At 37.0% G+C, this 24,395-nt stretch overlaps 1 protein-coding gene across 1 annotated transcript in view; it reads right to left on the bottom strand.

Annotated features, from left to right (window-relative positions):
* Window positions 1-17,754: 17,754 nt before the first annotated feature.
* The window catches only part of LOC145668010 (uncharacterized), a 41,673-nt gene continuing 35,032 nt past the window's right edge, over window positions 17,755-24,395 (bottom strand). Inside the window, exon 7 of the mRNA XM_081735469.1 lies at window positions 17,755-19,164. Coding sequence (XP_081591595.1) covers window positions 18,876-19,164 — 289 coding nt within the window. The 3' untranslated portion in view covers window positions 17,755-18,875. The remainder of the gene's footprint in view (window positions 19,165-24,395) is intronic.

The raw sequence follows: 24,395 nt of genomic DNA, 5'->3' as shown, positions 1-24,395 counted from the left end.
GTGTTTGGCGTGAGAAAAGCCAAAAATTGCCACAAAGATAAGTGTTTGGGGTTATCAATGAAAGCTTCGAATGTTTCTTTTTATCATCATTAAATATTTATGTAACTGATTATTTTCAACAGTCTTTGCTTCTTTTTAATATATATGTGTGTGTGGTTGATATGTGGTTGATATTCCCATTTGCTTAGAATGGGATTATTTACTTTCTGTAGTCAAGTAGCCAGATAAAACAACTGAGTTGATTTTGAGTTTAACGTCCCTTTTCAGCAGCGAGGCTATATGAGACGTGGACCTACTGATTAACGTGGAATCCAAACAACATGAGCTCCCGCCGGAAATCGAACCCGGGTCTCCTGCGCCAAAGGCGCGTACGCTAACCGCTTAGCCACGGAGGAGCTAAAGATAAAACAAACTTACCACATTATATATATATATATATATATATATATATATATATATATATATATACATATATATATAGACAGTAAACCCTCGTTAACACGAATTCCAAAGGACTGAAAAATCAGGATTTCGTGTTAACCGGGGACCCAAATTTTATTATTCGAATACATTTTCTCCATACATAGGCACTACAGTATACAGACTATACATACCACTACAGTATATTATGTATGTCATAGAAAACACTAGAGATGGTATCGAGACGAAACTGAGTAGTCTCGGTCTCGTCTCGGTTCCAAATTTGAGACGAGACCAAGACTAATCTCCGTCTTGATACCATTCACAGAATTGTATCAAGACGAGACTGAGAGTGTCGGTCTCGTCTCGATTTCGAAAAGCACGGCTCGGTATGAAATTCGAGTTAAGATCGAGATCGAGACTAGGGATGGCCATTTCCGGAAAAAGAGTTTTCCGGTTTTCGGAAATCACATTTTCCGTTTTCCATTTTTCCGGAAAATTTTCCGTTTTCCGATTTTCCGGAAAATTTTTCGTCTTCCGTTTTCCGGAAAATTTTCCGTTTCCGTTTTCCGGAAAATTTTCCGTCTTCCGTTTTTCCGGAAAATTTTCCGTCTTCCGTTTTCCGGAAAATTTTCCGTTTCCGATTTTCCGGAAAATTTTCCGTTTCCGCCCTTCCGGAAAATTTTCCGTCTTTCCTTTCTAATTTTCCAGTTTCAGGGAAGAATTATATTCAGTTTTCCGTTTTCCCTGAAAATGTGGTCATCCCTAGTCTGTAGGAAGTTTAACCTTTTAAGAGTTCTGGTATATTTATATACCATGGCGTACTATCGTCTTTGACCGCTTATTTAGGTTCTATAACAGGTATTTAAGCCGGGATTTTTTTTATTTTTCAAGTCAAGGATGGACCAAAGAACACCGCAGATGCGTTTTGGAACCGGATGGTCAACTTGGCGGCGCCAAGTGGTGCAAAGGGACGTGACTTTTATTCTTAAGGCAAATTTCAAAACTTTTTCACGCCTTTAGTTTTCAAGATATCAGATTGAAACTTGCATAAGGATTGTGCGTACCTTTGGGTATTTATCAGTTTTTTTTAGATCCCTACGTGAAACCGGGGCCGGGCCCGAGGGTCGCAAGTGTTACGAAGGTGTGATTTTTTTCAGAAAAATTCCGTTTCTTTTCGGTTTTTCCGGCTAAGGTTTATGATACGGACACGCGGTACCGTTGGTAAGTATGCTCTATCGTGAGAAAAACGAGGTATGAACCATGATCCTACAATAAATAGTAAGGAAGCAGTAGCTGTTTGAGTCTAAAATTTACGTCAGAAAGCGGATATCCTTAAAGGGTTAAACTTCTTGCAATCTGACCCCTTTGTTACATTTCTATCTGATAATTCATTGTTAAGAGCTCTTCTTTGTTCTACCAGTCTCTCAAGCATTCCATGTATGCTATTCCACCGAGTTTTAACTTGCTGTATAAGGAAATGTACTTCCAATTCTAATAATCTTTACTGTTTTTCCAGTTCTGACGTTGCCAACGTACTATGTTTAAAGTGGGAAACAATCCGACTAACAACACTTAACATTTTCTCGATTTATTCTATTGCAAGACCCTTATTTATACAGATTTGTAGGGTCTGAGCAAAACAACATATGCTTGCATACGGAAGTTCTCGTACCGCACTTGCGATATTACTAGCATTGTCATAGACAATTGCATGTTTTTTATTTAAAATATTCCATTACTCTGCAACATGGGCTAAGTGCTGAGTTAGGTTTACCCTTGTGTGCCTCACTTCTATTTCAATGATTTGAAGGACTGAACTTATTGAACTTACATGGAAGCATATAGTGGACTGTGATTGTAATATAACTTTCCGTAGCCTGCGAAGCCCAGCTATCTGTTGTCAAGTCAATCGATTCCGCAGCCACACTTCTCCTTAGAAAACAAGGCCTCAATACGGCGAGTCACAATTTGCCTGGATGGTGAATGGTAACTTGGTTCTACTTCATTCATAAATTCAAGAAACCGAATTGCTTCAACGAAAGGCAAAGGAAGAAGATCCTTTGGTATCATATTACTTATTTTACTATCAAGCACCTCTGCTCTTGCGGAAAAACAAGGTTTAGGGTCTCTGAGATAAGACAGAATTCTTTTCTGTTTCTTAAATACTACTATATTCTCTTATTTGTAAAACAGTTTTTCTGGGATCTTTCTGTTCCTTTAGATGCATTTGAGCGTGCGCCAGGTGAAGCGATAATCTGAGATATAGAGGTAGCAGCACCTAGATTATCATCTACGTTTATGGAATAATAATAATAATAATAATAATAATAATAATAATAATAATAATAATAATAATAATAATAATAATAATAATAATAATAATAATAATAATAATTAGGAGTTCACAATTTAGTAACAAAACATGAATGTAGAATAATAAATAGAGCAACCCACATTATTCTTTATTTTTTTCCAAACTATGCTTTATTATTAATTTCAATCATTGTTTTACATTAATCGTGTATAACGTATAATATTTACTATACATTAAATATTCTAAATATCTTGATCTATTTATTATTTTATGCAACCAGTTTCTTTCATATTTAATGAACTTTCTACCTAATGCACTGTAAAGAGAGGCTTTACTCGAGTAAGTTTTTTTTTTTTTTTTTTTTTTTTAATCACTTGTGTGCGCCTTAGAAGTGCATATATACAGAAAGGGAAAGTAAAAGATACCACCAAAAAGTACAGAAAGTGCTCAACTTCAAGAGGTACACATAACAATATAGTGTGGAGTTCTTGTGTACTATTCATTGTTGGTGGAAGTTTTCTTCTTCTTGTCCTTTGTTCTTTTCTCCACGTCAAAAGATTAGACCAAAAAGTTTACAGAAATAAAAATAAGCTTTTCATTGTTGCATTGTTATGTTCTCAATGATTTTGCATTGTAAATATTGTTTCTTAAAAATATTAATACAGTATATTAAACTTGAAGTTAAAGACATTTTTTAAAGAATTGTGCTATATCTTTTAAATTATGCTTTATGCTTTATTTTCTAAAATTATGCTTTTAAAATTAATTTCTTCTGGACCCTTAGACAGAAACAACCGTGTTCAACATACCAACCATATGTGTAAATAGCTATTATGCTTTTTATGCTTTGTATGCTTTTGGGTTGCTCTAATAATAAGTAAAACTTTCAAATGCATACAGAAACATAGACAATAAGTCAGCATTGAGAACTGAATTGATGTATCGATGACTAGGTGGAATCGTCCTTCAGTTTAAGAGAAATTAGCGTAAAAAGTTACGAAGAGAATTATGTGGAGTAGATCATTATATGAATAGCTGGCGCTAGTTTCAAGTAGTGCTACATACTATGGTATTTGTAGTCAATAGTACCGGTATTTGGAATTCGTGACGCTTATAGTTGCAAGATGGGGGTAACACTAGAGTAAAGTGTAAAATTGAATTATATCAGTAGAATTGAATTTATCTTAGGGTTAAAAATTCTATGGCACAGGTCGGATACAGAGATGGAGTGGGTCAGTGGGTCAAGTGGGTCAAGTTTTCTGAGTGGGTCAGTGGGTCAACAGCATGTGACCCACTGTGACCCACCACCCACCGTGACCCACTGCGACTCACCACCCACCATGACCCACTGCGACCCACCGACTCAGTCTGATCTACCGACCCTATCTGATGACTGCATTGTAGACAGTATCTTCTGAAGACTGGTAAATTTGTCTCCGTTTTACTTTCAAGACTTCATTTCCCTTCCTTTTCCATTTGTTTCTGTCTATTTGCCTGAGGTGAGTTTATCTAAACAAGTGAAAAAGGAACTTCAGGCACTTTTGGATATTGATATTTGTAATTGTAATAATAGCAATAGGGTTTATACTACTACTTGGCTTTCGAGACCTGTGAGTTTTTAGAGGAGCTAACTACTGGAAAAATACATTTTTGAATCACTGTAATATATAAATGATTACATAAAAATTGAATGTAACTATGTGTGCCTGATTATCAAGGTCAAATTGCAAAGTCAAATGAAATGACATTTGGCAGTAGCGTACCCAGGAATTTATTTCGGGGGGGGGTCCAAACTAAATATGAAGCTATTTTATATTAAAATTGCTAAAATTGCCCCTAAAATTAGGCTAAATTTTTAAAAAGTCGAAATTTCGGGGGGGGTCCGGACCCCCGTGTCCCCCCCTCCGTACGTCCCTGACATTTGGTATATAGTTAGGCCTTAATCCAAACTGATATGTTATATTGCTTTCATTATAATACATAATATCCTAAGGAGGTAGTGAGAATCCGAACTTGTGCGAAAAGAAAATGAGTATCTTGCAAGCCGTTAAACTTACGGAGCTGAAATTCAGTGTATTAGCTCTTTATTGAAAATAAACGGAATGTGTCCTAGCATTTTTTAAAATTCTCCTTTGTGGAGGGGGCACTTTCTATATATGGAAAATTGATAGTGAGTTGGTTTGTAAAAATGATCGAAAACGATCGATATTAGTTAAGAAAAAATCAGCAACAAAAAATACAGTGCTTTGCTTCATATATCCATTGCTTTCTACCATAATAATTGTTGAAGCTTATGTTTATTATATGGAGCGCTTACAACACAGGGCAATCAACCCACAAAGTTGTGAGAAAAATAGGCATAAAATTTGTACTGTAAGTTTAATTACATGGAAAGTTTAAGTTGGGATTGTATACATAATTATATGGAAAATTTTACTCTTTTTTTTCCCCCTTTACGTTGGTCTACTTACCTCGGTTTGGGACTTTCAAATTTCATACCTTTTTCCACTGAAAAGTATCGATAATTCATCAAGGAAATAATAATACTATGATGATTCAATTGAAATTCATCGTAATTAGGTCCATGGCAAACAGCAGTGTGGTAATTAAAAGGGAAGAAAGAGGGAAATTCCCATTCACCTCTGAACACTTTCCAGGAACCTCGTTCCCTTTCGCTTTCTAGACGGGGGAGGGACCTTGGTAATGGCATCAAACTTTCATGTGTAATTACAAACATTAAATATATAAACAAATAAGAAATCATCAGTTTATCAGGCTTTAATTGATTATTTATGCACAAGATTCCCTATCGAAGATGTGGTAGATGAAGTTTCTGTTCTCCAGGAGTCGACATTGCCAACTGACATGGTCGATATGGAAAATATGTTGTATGGTGATAGAGAGATGATACTTCTTGCTGAGTATTTCAAAACTGATCAAGAAAAATCGTTATCAGACTTAAGTCTAACAAGCAGATTGTCAATGAGGAGTTGCAGAATCGGGTAGAAGTATTATCAATTTCCACGACAGAGTGCGAACTGGGATTTTATGAATTTACAGATGACTGATATTAGAAATAGACTAAGTGCTCGAACATTGTCTAACTTGTTGTTCATCAATGTTAATGGCTCACCGCTAGACAAGCTCAAAGTAGATGAGCTACTGTAGTTATTTCTTGGCTGAAGGATGCACATCATTCCGCTGCGGATGATTTACCACGAAAAAGTTCTGGAGACCAATAGGAAATAAACCCGATTTCAGATTGTTTTTAAGGTGGTAACTTAAATTTAACGTGGCGTTTCAGTGATTACACAAATTACAATTATGAGCATACTTTATGGAAATGCTCTCTCAAAGAGTACTCGAGCACCTTTATACACTATGGAAAACTGATTTTCAAGTCTTTTGTGAGAAAAATACTGTGAATTGAGAAACCATAACCTTTTCCATATTGTACAGGGGTATTTTCCTGTGAATAGAAGTTTCTTTTGGAAAGCGTTCAGAAATTAGCACTTGCAAGAATACTCTCTTAGTACAAGTATATTTTAGGCACACACTAATTTTCCCCCGCCTCGAAGTGCTTCAATTTCCTCACTGATAAACACTTTACCATTTAATATCGTAAAGGTCAGATTCACCATTATTGAGCGATTGACTAGAAATTCAAACTCCGATTAGTGACAATTTCACAGTCTTGTTTTATTACAAGTGTAAACTCTTTAGTCAGTACAGAAGAGGCCGTGGATCGTGTTCAGAGTTGATGACAATGGATTTTGGTGAGTCAGAGTAGGTCACAATGGATGAGAGTGGTTCCTGGGTTGTGGGTCAGAGAGGGTCACGGAGGGTGGTGGGTCACAGTGGGTCGTGGGTCACGGTTGGTGGTGGGTCAGTGGGTCGTGGATCAAGTTTTCATTGACCCACGCCAACTCTGGGGCAGCCCCCTCAAATTTCATGTGGACTCCGCATTGTATTTATAAATATTCAATATTTTGCACAATTTGAATTCAGTTTGTCTTAAAACCCTCATATATACCTTCTGCATCTGAATGGATCCCCAAAGTTACAGAGAAATCGGCGCCCTAGATTCTAAGGAATCCACACGCAGTAGTATTGGCGGGAGTACACTACGGATTCCAACTGAGCTCAGGCGTTAGTACATCGGATTAACATTCAGAAGACGATGTTCGATTCGAGCGCCCTACCCGTCCCGACTGTTTTTTTAACTTACAGAAACTTACAGAAAAAAAAAAAACAGTCGGGACGGGTAGGGCGCTCGAGTCGAACATCGTCTTCTGAATGTTAATCCGATGTACTAACGCCTGAGCTCAGTTGGAATCCGTAGTGTACTCCCGCCAATACTACTGCGTGTGGATTCCTTAGAATCTAGGGCGCCGATTTCTCTGTAACTTTGGGGATCCATTCAGATGCAGAAGGTATATATGAGGGTTTTAAGACAAACTGAATTCAAATTGTGCAAAATATTGTATATTTATAAATACAATGCGGAGTCCACATGAAATTTGAGGGGGCTGCCCCCGGCCCCCCAGGATCTGTGACCTTGACAGATCACCGTGGTCACGATAAGCAATGAAGAAATGGTTGGAATATAAACATACCAGTTTTATTAATAACACACTGCCAGCTCTCTTTACTGCCATTGTTCTGCCATCAGGTACAAGCATAATCGGTGATTCCCCGAAACACACGCATGATCGGAATTTCCTGGTGCAAACGAATGATCTGCAAGCCCTCACTCAAACAAAAAAAGTACATGATTAAGCAAGTGTACAAATAGATGTAGCAGGAAGGAATGTTTCGTCGCTGATTTACTCGACCTTTCCTCTCCTGTCCACTGTTAAGTTTGAATTGCGTTTCTATAGCACTAGATGGTGAAGAGCATTGCCTCATATACTTGTTTTTGCGTAGCATTTTTCGTTATATTTCTTAATGTAAGACGACCAATGTCACTATTCCAAGTGAACATTTTCATTTTCCAGAAAATTTTCAGTTTCCGTTTTTCCGGAAAATTTTCCGTCTTCCGTTTTCCGGAAAATTTTCCGTTTTTCCGGAAAATTTTCCGTCTTCCGTTTTTCCGGAAAATTTTCCGCCTTCCGATTTTCCGGAAAATTTTCCTTTTCCGTTATCAATTTTCCGGTTTCCGGAAAAAATATTTTCCGTTTTCCGTTTTTCCGGAAAATGTGGCCATCCCTAATCGAGACTAGTTTCGGCCTTGGTACCATCCTGTGAAAAGTGAAACACTACAGTAAGCTTATTATCCTATCTTCGAAGATAAAAAAAAAGTTTCCATGCAGAAAATCAAGGTCACTGTGTGCGTGGATTTTCTCGGGGTTCTCCCGTTTCCTCCCACTTTCTTCACTCCACCATTTCATTCATTTCTCATAGTCACCGTCTCCTTTAGCCTAACCGGCATAACCGTGGGACGTAAAACTCAAAGATTTCATTTCATTTCAGAAAATCAAGGTCAAGGTATAAAATTGACAACTCCGGTAGCAGGTTGGGTACCGCTAGTAACAGAAAGGTATTTACGACTGCTGTCACCAGTTTGAAGTTACAGGGGAGAGAAGACGTTTTGTCTCAAGCTGTCACCAGCTCGTCTGCCAAGCTCCTGCATGTTCAGCGCTTGACGGAAGACAGAATCAACACCTCATAAGAGAGGAAAGATACCCGTTTTTTGTTTTTCTCTTATTTACAAGGCAATTTTCGTCTGTATAGATACTGTATAACAAAAACTGATCTGGAGTGAAATTTAAAATAGGAATAATGATCTGGGAAAAAACTCAGTATTGAAAGTTCGTATTAAATGAAAACATTTACTGACTCAAGGGACTAAAAATTAGTTCGTAATTCGTGCTAACCGAAATTCGTGTTAACCGATAAAACTTCCTATAAGATAACGTACAGCGATGCCGGGAGCGAAATTTTGTTCGTCCTAACCGAGTGTTCGGCTTAAGCGAGTTCGTGTTAACGAGTTATACTGTATATATATAGGGTGTTTAATAAGTAATGGTTATAAATTAAACCGTAGATAGTACACGCCAAAACTAACAAAAAAGTCTTAGTAAACATGTGTCCGCAAACGCTTCGTAACGGAGATAGAGGCTACCGAAAGTGCGGGAAAATGAAGTTTAGAGACGAATATCTCAAAAAGTATGAATCCTACAGAGGGCGGTCCAATGAATAACTATCGAAGTCAGACCTGCGCTTTGCAGAAATGCATGGTTGATAACTCTGCAATACGCGCGCAAGGGATTCCCCAAATAAAAGAAGGAATTCCCGGAAAATTATCCAAGGCAGGGGGGCTCGAGATGAACATCGAGGTCGAGTCTATCCACCAGTAATTCATAAGTCGTGGTAGAAAAGCTCGAAAAGATACAAAATGGTGGACAATGTTTAGGTGCCGTGTGTGGTTGCATAACCAGTAGGAAGGCAATCGAAGTGTGGTGATGTACCTTGTAAATGGCTCCAGAAGAATTCCGACAACTAATGCATACGTACAAGTTTGGCAGTACTTAGGTAAATCAAACGGTATGCAAGGCACTGATGAAGCATTATGTGCTAAGCAGTTAACGTAACGAATATCAGCAAACTGTATTTCAATGGGAAAAGCATACCAACATTCGAGTATGTGGGAGGCGAATCTGAAACATTCTGCATGTTGAACGCGTAAATGTATTACAACAAGCAAAAAATAATGGGTATGTCGTGTTTGTCCATATCAACAAACAGAAATCGTCATGTTGGTAATGTGTACAGTATTAATCATAAGGTAAACAGTAAATACCCAGATGTGTAACCACAGAAGAGATGCATGAGAAATTAACGTACCTCTATCATTAAAGTAAATATTGAAAGTGTCGTCCATCCATGCAAATGCATGCTCGTACCCGTTTTCCCAAAGATCCACGTAATCGTGATAACATGTCGGCAACCTGTTGAATATGTCCGCAACATTGTTCCACCTTTTCTCGAAGGTCTTCTAATGTTGCAACAGGGGTAGAATAAACTTGCGATTTCACATGGCCCCAGAGAAAGAAATACAAAAGATTTAAGTCTGGGGAGCGCGGTGGCCAAGCAATAGGACCCCCACGTCCTATCCACTTTCGTCCGAATCGGGCATGTAAATGTTCTGACAGGGTTAAAGAAATGTTTTGGCGCTCCATCATGCATAAACCACAGTTGCTGACGCCTATCGAGAGGCATACCCTTGAGTAGAAGCGGCAAATCGTGTTGGAGAAATCGCAAATATGAGATCCCAGTTAATGCATTAAGAAGAAAGAATGGTTCTACGAGCTGATCACCTAAGAGTCCTACCCACACATTTAAGGAAAACCTACACTGATGTCCTATCTCCACTATTACATGTGGATTCTAAGGGGTCCGTACATGCGAATGGTGAAAATTTACAATGCCATCACGGGTGAATTGTGCTTCACCAGTAAATAGGACGTCATCAGTGAAATAAGGATTGCCAGTAATTTGTCTGCGAAGCCACTGACAAAACTGCATTTTCGCCGGAAAATCTGTAGGGGTCAGAGGTTGGACACATTGCAGATGGTATGGGTACAACTGCTGTTCATGGAGAATCTGCCATACGAGAGAATTGGATACGAACAGATCCAGAACAACATGGTCCTAGCCCCCCCCCCCACACACACACAAAATGCTAGATACGAACGGATGGTGGCATTCGCTTATACTTCATTTGCCCACATTTGCTTCGCAGTTTCTCAATTTGCTCCCCTGCTGGTCCCGAGAAAATGAAACATTAAACTGGGGGTCCAGGGAAACGTAGTTTCAGCACCTCGAATTCAAAATAAATTCAAAGAGGAACGGATGGCGGCATTCGTTTCTACTTGGTTTGTTTTGTGATAGTTAGGCAGCAAACGAAGTACTAATGAATACCACCATCCATTTCTCTCTGCCACTAATAGTGATGGGCAGTGGGAATATTCCCGGTGGGAAGGAAAATAAAAAAAGGGAATATTCCCGGTTTTTCCCCCTTGCATATAAATTCCCGGGAAGGAATTTATTTCCATTTCTTAACTTTATCTTCCAAATTATAAGGACTATATGACTAATTACCTTATTTATTATGATTTACTTCTAGGTTTTAAATAATTTGGATGTTAAAAAAAATAAAATTCGCTGAGTGTACTTTATATAACTACTAATATAAATCTTTATGTACCATTTCCATTTGCACTAAAATGTAGCAAAGTACTAACTTACAAATGATGAAAAGGAACCAGTCTGTAATGTAATGTAAAAATCATGTAGTAATAGAGATAAAGTCCTATTAATACACTCCGATCGTCGTTAGTTATAGGCGTCGATTTGTCTCGTGTCTCTGACTCGAATTTCTGAAGAGGTACCCGGAGTACATAGTGAATTAACACATGAAATTTCGAGAAATAGGTAGGAAGAAATGTCGTGTGGCATACGTGCAGAATTATAAAGATAAGTCACAATCTTGCAAATATTGTGAAGATAAAAGTGTATGCGCAAACGTTGATAAAAAGGTGATACATGTATCTTCTGGCAGTTACCCAACTGAATTGGATTATAACATTTAAAATTTTAATATGTTTATCATATCAGTAGTAGATTCAAGTTTAGAAATTCCACTTACATATAAATTTAAAGTGTTTAGCGGTGTAAAAGTATGTGGACTTACTATACCATTTTTCCACATATTTACTTGCACAGAACATGTAAGTAAATATACATTTATGCGTACTCTCTAAATATAATAAAATATTAATAAAATAACATAATACAGTTCAGAATATACATTTTAAAGATTCCTCTAGAGACAACAGTAATAAAATACTCTGATAAAAAAACAAATTTAAATTTGAAATCATAATATAGTAATAGAATGCGATTTTGTTTTAGATTCTTCTTGTGAAGAAAACAAAGAAATGTATTTGTGCGTAACTCCTTGGTGTACAAGTCCTAATTAGACCACTCGTACACATAAATAAGGAAGAGTTCCCTCTATTTATGTGGTCAGTGTATTTGTCTCCGTAATACAAGACCCAGGTTTGATTTCCGGCGGGAGCTCATGTGGTTTGGATTCCACGTTAAGATGTAAGCCGACGCCTCGTATACCCTTGCTGCTGAAAGGAACGCTAAGCTATAATCTGCTATTTCCAAAAAATAATGAAGAAAATAGATAATAACCAAACAGCATATTATGCATTAAAACGAAAAATTCTTGAAAATGACTTTAGAAAGAACAGTCTTTCCTATTACTTAGAGGTTTCTAGATAACTAGATAAACAAAGTATTTCCTAACCCTTAAGAGATCCGGCGTTTTTGGGCTATTTTTTAGACTTTCAGTCAAGCAGCTACTGCACCGTCACTATTTATCCTAGGATCATGGTTCATGCCTCATTCTCTTCAGAATGGAGCTGGCTTCAAAATGATAGCACTTGTATGCTCATACCATATACCAGGAGCGGGAAAAATGATGTCAAAGGGAAAATTTCGGAGGGAAAATTTTTTTCTCGCAATTTGGGCCCCCCTGGAGCGACCCTGTGTGAACGTAGCCTTCTAAAAAAATCTGATAAATAGTACCTGGTATACTGAATGTGTGTACCAAATTTCAAGTTTCTATCTTGAATACCAAGGACGGGAGAAATTTTATCAGGAATTCCCACCATGCCCCAAATTACCGTAAAACAACATGATCTCAGGTAAAAAAATTCCTGAGACATCCCTAATTACCCTAGGATCACGTTTCGCCCATCATTCTCTACAGAATAGAACTGCCTTTCAGGCGGTATGACTCACGTGTCTCCATCATGTATCTAAGACGGTAAAATGAGGAAAAACGGGATTTTTTGGGTCTAAATATCCTTTTTTCAACTTTTAGCCCCCCTGGACCTCCTGTTTTAACGCAGAGATCTGAAAAAAATCTGGTAAATACTACTCGGTGGGTTGAATGTTTATGCACAATTCCAATTTTCCAGGTGCAAAAGTAAGCCCGCCCAAAAAAAAAAAATATATATATATACCGACAATGTCCCATATTCCCGTATACAGAGGGAAATTTTTAAACATTCCCTGAGACATCCCTAATTACCCTAGGGTCATGTTTCGCCCATCATTCTCTTCAGAATGGAACTGCCTTTCATGAAGTACCATTCATTTGTCCCCATCATGTATCTAAGGTGGGAAAATCCCGTGAAAGGGATTTTTTGGTTAAAATTTCCCTTTTCAACGTTTAGCCCCTCTGTACCCCCCTGTTTTAACGCAGAAATCTGAAAAAGAAATCTGGTAAATACTAGTCGGTGGACTGAATGTTTGTGCACAATTTCAATCTTCTAGGTGCAAAAATAAGCCAGCACAAAAATAGTATCGAAAATGTCCAAAATTCCCCTATACAGAAGTATATTTTGATAAAAATTCCCTGGCACTTCCCTAATTACCCTAGGGCCATGTATCGCACATCATTCTCTTCAGAATAGAACTGCCTTTCAGGCGGTACCAATCACTTGTCTCCATCATATATTTAAGGCGGTAATATACCCTTTTCAAAAAAAACATACTCGGCCCCTAATGTGATATTAGAATCCTTTATATAAAAAGGCAAGGTAATATATCAAAGTTTCTTTACCTTCCGTACAAAGAGTCAATATGGGCATCCTTCGTAAAAGGACATATATCTATTCGATAAACTATTTTTCGCCATGCTCGAATCAACATGTCTCTTTTAACGGCAACAAAGGCTTCTGTAATCTCTCTCGTAGCTGCATCATATTTCGAGGCCATGGTTGGACAAAACCGCGGTCTTTGAGAAAGCCCCATAACACGAAGTCACATGGTGTCATGTCTGGAGACATGGGGTCATCTCAACAATGCTTCATAATCTTTCAAGGCGCCCTATCCAACGCTGTGGGAGTTGTTCATTCAGATACCTTCGCATATCATTATAAAAGTGGGGTGGAGCTCCATCCTGTTGGAAAATTAAATCTCCGGAGCACTCTTCAAGTTGTGGTATCAACCACATCTGAAGGATGTCAAGATACAAGTGTAATGTAAAGCTTCGTTCGACTCATAGCAGCAAAGACATTGAACTTCGGAGAATCTGCGACATGCTCAATGCTTCGCCGAGGATGTTCTGAACCCCAGATTCGAACATTACGACTGTTCATTTTGCCGTTGATATGGAAGGTCACCTCTTCACTGAAGATTGCCCTGTCCCTAAAATCAGCATTTTCGAGGAATCCCAACATATCTACACTGAAGAAGTGCAAAGTTTGTTTTAAAAAAATCTTCAGTAAGTGCCTACGCACGTTGCAGCTCATAAGCCTTAAATTTCAAACGCTTACAAAGACCATCCCAGACTGTTGAGCGAGGCAATGCTAACTCACAGCACGTTTTCAGAACTGACTTCGTGGGACTGCGTTTGAAGGATTCACGAACTGTATCCACTATCCCTCTGAATGTAAAGGACGGCCGGTACTTTTGCTTTTGCATAGGCAACCTGTCTCCATGAATTGTGTATGCAAACGCTTAATAAGCTCTTGTCTGATAGATCGAACCCAAACTGTCACCGGAAGTTGCATTGAACTGTGATAATGGGCGTTGTCTTTGTGTATTCCATAGCACAAAATGCCTTTTGTTGTTGTGTGGGTGCCATATTGAAAAATGTGGTTTTGGGAATGGTGGATTTTTCAATCAAAACTTACAATTAGAGTATCTAATAGCAATCCTTGTTACTGACACCTATCTTTACACACTAGACACCCATCAAAAATAAATAGAGGTACAATCTTCTTCGGACACAGTGTATATAAATGTATCCCCATATAGAGATGAATTCTACTTTTAAAATATTTTACGATTTCACATTGTAAGCACGGCATTGTAAGAAATTCTATGATACGTTTCTGTTGGGAAAACGTATATGTTTTAACGTTTCATATCGAATTTCCAAACATCACACGATAAATGCTTCCATGCTACGAAATTGTAAGTAGTCTTATTGTGTATTGAAATTTGAAAATCAATAAAGGAATAATTAAATCTTCAATACACTGATACATCAAAATAGTCGATTTCTCACTTACTGGGATTGATATTTAAGAGTATGTAGGACTAGATAATACTATGTATTGTTTCTTTCTTTCACGAGATGTGATGTAACTAAAAAAATCAAATTCTAAGCTGGCTTAATTAGTGTACATGAAATCAAAGCCGTAGTGATCGCCCCGGGCTCTAATAGCAAGAGGACGCCGAACGAGCAAGTATAAAGGAAAAGTATTGGAAATGAGTAAACGACACACAGGAAATAAAAAAAATTGGTGCTCTATTAAATCAATATTGTTGTCGCTTTGCAAATAGATTTGTTTTTAAAATTTTCTTGCTTGCTCTACTCGCAACACAAACATTTCAGTAAGAGTCGCAATAAGATGTTACTTATTATTTAGAGAAAGTTATTATATATGATTTATTAAAGATGATTTGGTATAGAAGGTGCCGAGTAATGACTTATAGTGTACGTAGGAGCGTTTTTAAAATCAGAAACGGGCAAACTCTGAAATGCGTGTTCGGCGTTTTAATGGTGATTAGTTTGCTTAGTTAATCATGTTTTTCTACCTAATCGGATCAATCACGATGGTGAGAATGAAGGTATGAAAATGAGATACATAAAAGTTGCTCTTTACGTGGGAATATTAAAAATGAAGGTAAAAAATGGAAATAATAACATTTTCGAATTTCTACCAATTGAAGAATAGGGACTTAAGAGATCAGAACTTAATCCAACGAATTTCGTCTTTTCCAAAGACTTATCACTACCAGTGATTTTTTAATACCATTGACATATGAAGTGTTTCCAATTTGGATGAATTTATTGGGAACATTTCTCCATTAGCTACTTGTATCACCAGGGTATTTTTTTTTTTTGCATATGTATCTAGTTGTGTGATATTTTTATCTATCTACATACAAAGAAAGCATATACATATGTTACATAAATATGTGTTAGTGTACTTTTAATATGATAATTAATAATAAGTAACCTTAAACTTAGAACTTTCATCAGAACTTTCACTCATTAAGAAATTAAGTAATTAATATAATTTCAAACACATGCACTGCCCAAACTATATTTTGGACTTTAAACACAAACATTAAACATATTCTTCACCTCCAGTGATCAACATTGAGGAATTCGCAAAGAAGGCTCCGTCTGAATTTCCGTTACAATTCGCAAAAATACTTTTACCGTAAAAGAATCGAAATTAAAAAGCTATTTCTGTAGTCACATACAGAATAAAAGTACAGGAATTTACAATTATTACTGGAAATTAATACTGTCACCCACTTCGAAAACTTTAAAAGAACATAGTTTCGAATGTATTGAACTTTCATTTCTTATCATAGCATGAAACGTTGTAAATAGTTGTAAATTTCTGACTGTTCTCCAACCGAAAGTAGTTTTGCCAAGTTCAACAGAAAATCCAAAATAAGTCTCTTGAAAACAGCTCTTATTTGTAAAAGAATACATAATGATCGCTTTGGCTGTATCAATGGTCTGTCCAAGCAGCACGCACGTATAAAAATTCAGCGTATCACAATAAAAGCCTCTTCGTTTATATGTTTTTTTTTTTTTTTTTTTAAGTCAAAGCTTGGTGAGGTGAGTGTCGGGGGATTCGAATTCTATTTCGCCCCGGGCGTCGTAATTTCTAGCTACGGTTTTGCATGAAATTTTTCAGAACAAAAGCCAATATTAGTAAGAATAAGACAGTAACTTTCGGTTAATTCTTGTTCTTTAATAACTCTATGCTTTCCATTTAGTTGAAAGAACAAAGCTGCTTTTTTCTTTTTCTTTTCTTCTGTTTCTTTCTTTTTTTTTTTTAGTTAAACGAGCATGGCCTGAAGGTTTTTAAATAGCCACCTTTCACAATTTCACAGCTTGTCTGTGGATAGGCATTACATCTCAATAACAAACCAAATTTAGTGGTGCTATGTAGCCAGTTCGCACCTGTTCGCTAGAACTGGTCGTTAAAATATTTTGAGTTCGCAGAACCGTTTGTTATACCCAGACAAAACAGTACATTTTATTCAGTTATACCCAGGAACAGTAAATTTTAGTTTAAATATCTTTGTTTTTAGAAATTCTTACAGCTGCAGGATTAAATACATGATCACTCAGAGCAAAGTATAAGCGTTTATTTCTTAATTTCAAATGCTCAGATATCAAGAGTGAGAATCATTTATCAACAACTGTCGATTCATTGCTAGATTAAGGTCTTTCTGATAATTTTTGACAACCATCTAACCTTGGATAATTCTTTTCCAAGATATTCGCAGTGCTACCTAATTTCCTGACACTAATTTGTATTAGGATGCTGTGTTGGTCTTTACTTGTCACTTGTAGTATCCAGGAAAAGATTTGCTTTTGTCTACCTTGAATCAGGGGCGGATCCAGGACGGACTTCTGGGGGGGGGGCGGTGGGTTGTAATACTGCTACTTAGAGCTACTTTTAAGAGCGTCAAAAAATAAACTATATATTTTATTTATATATAAAATGAAAAAGTTTTCTCTTGTGTGGGGGCGATCGCCCCGATCGCCCCCCTGGATCCGCCCCTGCCTTGAATGGTTTGTTTTCTAAGAGAGTCATATCTATCTATTTATTTATTCATCTGCTCTCTCTCTCTCTCTCTCTCTCTCTCTGTATATATATATATATATATATATATATATATATATATATATATATATATATATATATATATAACCGGTTGTTAAGAAATTAGAATAACACCACAGAATGACCTAATTTCTCTGAATAACAGGATTGAAAGCATGTATCTTACTAGTTTGAACATGGTCATTAAATAGGCAAAGGCTGACTCAAACATTCGGAACCTTGTGTCTGTTCGTCTGCACTTCTGGCCATCTAATCATAATTAGGGAAGGTGCGGGCAATGACGATCACCTAAGAGTAAATGACTGTCTTTCAGTGATATCTGCAAAATTTATTGATCTAAAAATGTTACATAGTCATTGAGCTAAAACGCAGCAACGATACAGTTTCTAATCTTTTAGATATTTTATAATAACCAATCATATTGCTTCGATCGGCATTCCCAATGCCTCTTGGAAATGGCGATGACGATAAACTTATTAATACATAATATTTTGATATTGTCATAATATTGTGATATTTTCATAACATTTTGATATTTATAATTTTATTTTATTTTTAATACAATCACGAAATGAGTTTAGGGGTTTTATATAAGTATCACTTCTATTTGAGAAGAAAATATATAGTCCTATTGATTGAATCATTCTGAACACCATTAGCGTAAATAGAAGATTTTGCTCCGGGTGCCAAGGCCGTTAGTTCTGAGAATTGATGTATTTTTCAATGATCACATGTCATTCCAACGCTATTCTGTAGGCAACAACAATGTTCTAGGGGCCTGTCCCCAGGCCACCCTCTAGTTACGCCTATGCTCAATACTCATTTAATGTTTGTAATTTCCTCGAACTATCACTTCCTTCAGAATTGTTATCCATGGATCATTTAAATTAAACACTATAATAATAGATTTTCACAATGTTAAATCTGAATAGTTGCCATATTTTTGCTTAACTTTTTATATGCCTATTATAATTATGTGTGCTCAATTATGAGCACAACAAATAAACAAATACCTATTACAAAACATGGCTGCAAATGACGGTCAACCTGAAGGGAAAACCGATCACGCTGATCTCAACAATAAGCCATTTTGAAAACAGTTCATGTTAGGATCTCAGACGTAATTCGTTTGAAATACAATCATAGCCAATAAAAGGCATTAATCACACTTTCTATGTAACATGTATATTCAAGATAGTAAGATACAAAATACACATATATTGCTTTGAAACCATCCGTTTCTTATAAGGAAAAGTTAAAAAAAAAATTGTAGCCGCTGATTTAGTTTGCACTTCTCGACTTCGCCTATACAATTGCTGAATCTTCTTTAGGAGTGATATATTGCAGCAATAGTCATACATTCCTATCGCGTCCACAACAACAGGAAAATGAGTTATCGATATTCGCAAATGATCGGCAATAACTGGGCCTCCAATATGACAATTTTATGGTTACTCTTTTTCGGCTTTTCTATAAATACTATAACCCTTATAAATAATACCTACAGCTAAAAGAGCTAATTGGATTATTTTTTCAACAGTTATTCTTGAACCATACCACTCCTTTAAGGAAGCAAAGAGAAACACGAGCAGCATAATTAATGAAAGCACATGCAACGGAGTTGGGAATGTGTAAATTCCTGATGCTTCAATAATCTCGATAGCTACGAAAATTATCAGAAATACGCAAGTAAGCAATCCACAAAAACCTAAGCGGCACCATTGTTGGTCCAACAGTGATCTGAAAATAGAAAATGAAAAGAAATTAAATTTTTAGTATGCATATAGCTTCAGTACAAAACAATGTTCTTTTATTTCATAAATCATCTTTGTTATAATTCTGACTTTGGTGTGAAAACCAAGATTTAAGTTTCCGTCTAACGAATATTGGAGTTAAGAAAAATGTTTTACTAATTTATTGAAAGAAGTCAAATTTGATAATCCAGGAGCAAAATGGGAGTATGAACCTCCATCGTTAAGTGAATACATGTTTCGATTAGCCCTCACTTTTACCTGGCTTTATATGGGAACTTCTACATCGATAAATCAAAATCATCACGCAAACGTACGAACACATGTTTCATAGGGATGAATATAAAAACATGAAGGAGTGTCACGTGTTGGAAATTGACTTGTAGTGTATATATATTATCAAATGTTATTGAAACAGGAAATAGTAATAATTTTATACCATTTCCGGTTTTATTGGAACAATCTGAGAGAATATGTTCTTGGGACGCTCAATTGATTGCAGTGATCATTTTCTCTACCTATTACTGTTTTTTGTTCTACAGCGATTACCGTTATAACCAAAAGTACTTCATTTTCTGCCACTTCTAGCTTTAATAGACAAAGATTAACGTAAGTGGTTAATTTTTGATATTTGAGGCTTTAGTGAAGAGATTACCAACGAGTTAGAATTTATTCTTTGGGTAGTTAATTGATTAAAGAAAACTGCTTCTCTTTAACTGTTACGGTCTTTACTCTTTAACGACCTAAGTTAAGATGGAAGTTGAGCAGTTGATTCCTGCAACTTGTAGTTTGGCAGGGGTGGATCCAAGCTGAACGTTTCAGGGGGAAAGGGCGGTCGTTCGAAGTCAAATCAAGGTTAGAGTGTATTGCAAGAAAGAACAAAAAGTTAAAACAAATTTAGAAAAGGAGTAGTAGCTCTCCTGGAACTTCAGAAGTTAGCAAGAAAGGTGATCATTCTTAGGATAGGTTTTATTTTTAAAATAAAAAATATCCTATTCTGGGGGAGAGATCGTCCCACCTGGATCCGCCCTTGGTTTGAAAAAGGGTTAAGAAAGAAAATGGTATCTCTCTCAGAACATCGATTTCAGAACCCGCTTCTCGCTTTTTTGTTCTTTTTGCTATATATATAGAACAAGTTTGAAACCAGAAGTAGATGGACTTCAACCATTTCCGGTTTTAGCACGGAATTAAGACTTAATGCAAAGGGATCACCGATAAAACGGAATTTGTTGATTTTTGCCATTTCCGGTTTTAATAGAGATAATACAGTAGAGGAGAAATATATTCTTGAGATTCACTTAATTGATAGCAAAAAACATTTCTCGCTATCTGTTACTATCTTTGTTCTGTAACGATTAACCTTAAAACCCGAAATAGCTCATTTCTGCTACTTCCGATTTTAGTAAAGAGATTAGAGTGGAGATGGAATGTATTCTTAAGATACTTATTTGATTACAGAATACTGTTTCTCGATATCTATTACTGTACAGTTTTAAAAGTTTTACATGTATACAATGTAACAGAATTTTGCAGGACAAATGCACATATACCTGTAAAACGTGAAGTAAGACAAGGAAATCAATTAAATCAATTGCTTTGTAACATTGTATTAGGTGTAGTAATTAGATGAATAATGAATACTAACCTTAGATATAACTTTATGACTTCAGAAGTGCGACTACTAACGTACGCTGACGACGTACTGTTAATAGTGCACACGAAGAGAAACTTGTTGAAAATATTTAATATGGTAAATGTATTGATTAATGATTTAAGAATGATAATTTCACCAGAAAAGTGTACAACGTTGGGCTCAAACCAATAGATTAGAATTAGATTAGACATTCACCTATTTGGGTTGTAAATATGCAATCTGTAATGGTACAGAAGGTTGTTCACTTTATATTTGACCATTTTTGACAGGTACTCACTTTAAGAGATACTGCGCCGTCACCACTAATCATGTTCTATTGGGCCTCCTGGATTGTGGACTACCAGATGGCATAGCAGTTTCCATTGCAGGAAGCTCCGGCGCAGGATAGGCAGAAGGGGAATTATGTCCCATTTCTCCCTGCAAGCTTTCCAGAGATCACCCAGGATGCGAGGACGACGATGTCGAAAACGTCGTTTCAACAATCCTAATGCGGAAAAATCCATTGGACTTTTCACAAGTATGTCTTCAAACGGAATGACACGAAGTTTTAATTTCTTTGCCATTTTCTTATAAAACGCAGTGATGTTCTGGCTGTATGACTCGAAGCCTTGTCCATATGGATCATCACCTGGTTCGCGTCCATTTCATACAATCACGGGATGTCTCTACGATAGATAGGTGTAGAATGGATTCTCGAAAGTATCTTGCATTCACCTTCACGTTTTTGTCCACCTTGCATTCATCAGTTACTCTCATATCCAAATCCCGTAACAAGCATAAAGTCAAAAGGGAAACTTCCCCTACACTGATGAACAAAGTTGGGCGCCCCTTGCCCTCAATGTCACGGTATGTGATCGCCCGAATATGAACACCAGCAGTGAATTGGACATATGATTCATCCATTGTGACAACTTTCCTCCATTTGGAGCCCGCCAGGTACTTTTCGTACCATTTCCTGCAGTTTGTCTTACGTTTGGCAATGTGACGCGGTAGCAAGTGGTATGCACGGGCATTCCACACACAGTTCAACCTGAGCACTTGCGAATTATTTTGTTTACACTTGACTGTGCAAAGTGGAATCTGTGGCTCATATCACGTTGTGTTGGGGAATTTTCTTGGCACACCAATCGACGGATCCCCCTTACAACTACGGGTGTCATCCTGCTTGCAGCCCTTCTGGTGGTTTTCGTGGATGGATGTTTACAAGCGGAGCCTGTTAACGTATGGCAAGATAGCCCCCCACTTTAGAAAGTTGAAACAATGATTAGGTCATTCGTTTGTACTACGTTTGTACCGTTTGTACCGAAAATATTTTCGTTTGTACCATTTTCCTTATAGGGTTACTTGAGAGGTCGACTGGGGGGCTAGCCCCCCCGTATCACAGCACAAAAAATTGGAATACACCATTCGAAAGCAAATCGTTTGTACAGTTTGTACCGAAAAAAGTTTGTTTGTACCCTGATAGTTTTCGAGAGACAGGGGACAACATTTGAGGGGGCTATCTTGGCGCCAATATAGCCCCCCCCGTATCACAGCACAAAAAATTGAAATACACCATTCGAAAGCAAATCGTTTGTACCGTTTGTACCGAAAAAAAGTTTTGTTTGTACCCTGATAGTTTTCGAGAAACAGGGGATGACATTTGGGGGGCTATCTTGGCGCCAAGATACCCCCTCCCGTATCAGGCAAAAAAAAATTGAAATACATAATTCGAAAGCAAATCGTTTGTACCGTTTGTACCGAAAAAAAGTTTTGTTTGTACCCTGATAGTTTTTGAGAAACAGGGGATGAGATTTGGGGGCTATCTTGTACGCAAGATAGGCCCCCTAATGTGTACTTTTTCCATGTCCATTAATAAGTATTATATGTTTATCCATGCAAATTGATGTTTATTTTGAATTCTGGTTGTGCATATCAAAATAAAAAAAAATGAATTTTTCAGTAATAACTCAACGTTAGAATTGAATCGGCGAGTGGGAAAACAGTGTGAGTCCAGAATAAACCATTTTGAAGTAAAGGCAAAAATAACACTAAAGATGTAGAACTACAAGTTGTAATGAAGAGCAGTGCAATTTGCAAGACCTTGCACGTTATAACAGAATGCTATAATGTCGACTGTACATTTGTGGCATTAACAAACGAAAGTTATTTTATCAAATACCTCAAAATGCGTTTAGTGGACTAGTAGTGATTTTCCACTCACTGATTCAATTAAATTTTCTCTTTTTCTGCCCTTTTCCTTAAGTAAATACTTATTATTCAGCAATGGCCTATTTGCTTTCGTCTATTGTCTATGAAAACGGCAAACTTCTCGAGCCGTTAATGTGACAGATATAAACAGCTAATTTTTTCAGTAGGTGTAAAGCTGAAACGTGGAAGGACGCAGTTTAGGTGAGCAAACATTTCATCTTTAAGTTTTCTTTGCTTAAGATTATTTCTGTAAATCCAGTTTCTTTCTGAATTTGTACACACTTCGTTATTCTTTTTACGGTATTTATTTACGGAAAAGGGCAGAAATAGAGAAAATTTAATTGAATCTTTGAGCGGAAAAACACTACTAATGCACAAAACGCATTTTGAGATATTTGAAGAAAGAACTTTCGTTTGTTAATGCCACAAATATACAGTCGACATTATAGCATTCTGTTATAACGTGCGAGGTCTTCCAAATTGTACTGCTCTTCATTACAACTTGTAGTTCTACATCTTTAGTGTTATCTTCGCCTTTAACTCAAAATGGCTTATTTTGAACTCACACTGTTTTCCCACTCGCCGATTCAATTTTAACGTTGCGTTATTCCCAACAAGACCTTTCTTTTATTTGGATATGTACAACAAGAATTCTAAATACACGCAAATTCACATGAATAGACACATAATACTTATTAATGGGCATGCAAAAAGTACATATTACGGGGCCTATCTTGCGTACAAGATAGCCTCCCAAATGCCATCCACTCTTTCTTGAAAATTATCAGGGTACAAACAAAACATTTTTCGGTACAAACGGTTCAAACTATTTGCTTTCGAATGGTGTATTCCAATTTTTTGTGCTGTGATATGGGGGGGGGGCTATCTTGGCGCCAAGATAGCCTCCCGCCCTAAAATATCATCTCCTGTTTCTCGAAAACTATCAGGGTACAAACAAAACACTTTTCGGTACAAACGGTACAAACGATTTGCTTTCGAATGGTGTATTCCAATTTTTTGTGCTGTGATACGGGGGGCCTATCTTGGCGCCAAGATAGCCTCCCGCCCCTAAATATCATCCCCTGTTCCTCGAAAACTATCAGGGCACAAACAGAACTATTTTCGGTACAAACGGTACAAACGATTTACTATCGAATGATGTATTTCAATTTTTTTGCCTGATACGGGGAGGCTATCTTGGCGCTGCCCAAAATATCACCCCCTGTTTCTCGAAAACTATCAGGGTACAAACAAAACTTTTTTCGGTACAAACGGTACAAACGATGTGCTTTTGAATGGTGCATTTCAAATTTTTGTGCTGTGATACGGGGGGGCTATCTTGGCCCCAAGATAGGACCCTCAAATGTCATCCCCTG

Source organism: Thermobia domestica, chromosome 1, assembly GCF_964235325.1.
Source record: "Thermobia domestica chromosome 1, izTheDome1.hap1.1, whole genome shotgun sequence".
Classification (NCBI taxonomy): Eukaryota; Metazoa; Arthropoda; class Insecta; order Zygentoma; family Lepismatidae; genus Thermobia; species Thermobia domestica.
Note: the sequence above shows the minus strand (reverse complement) of the source record. Positions and strands in the feature narration are given on the sequence as shown.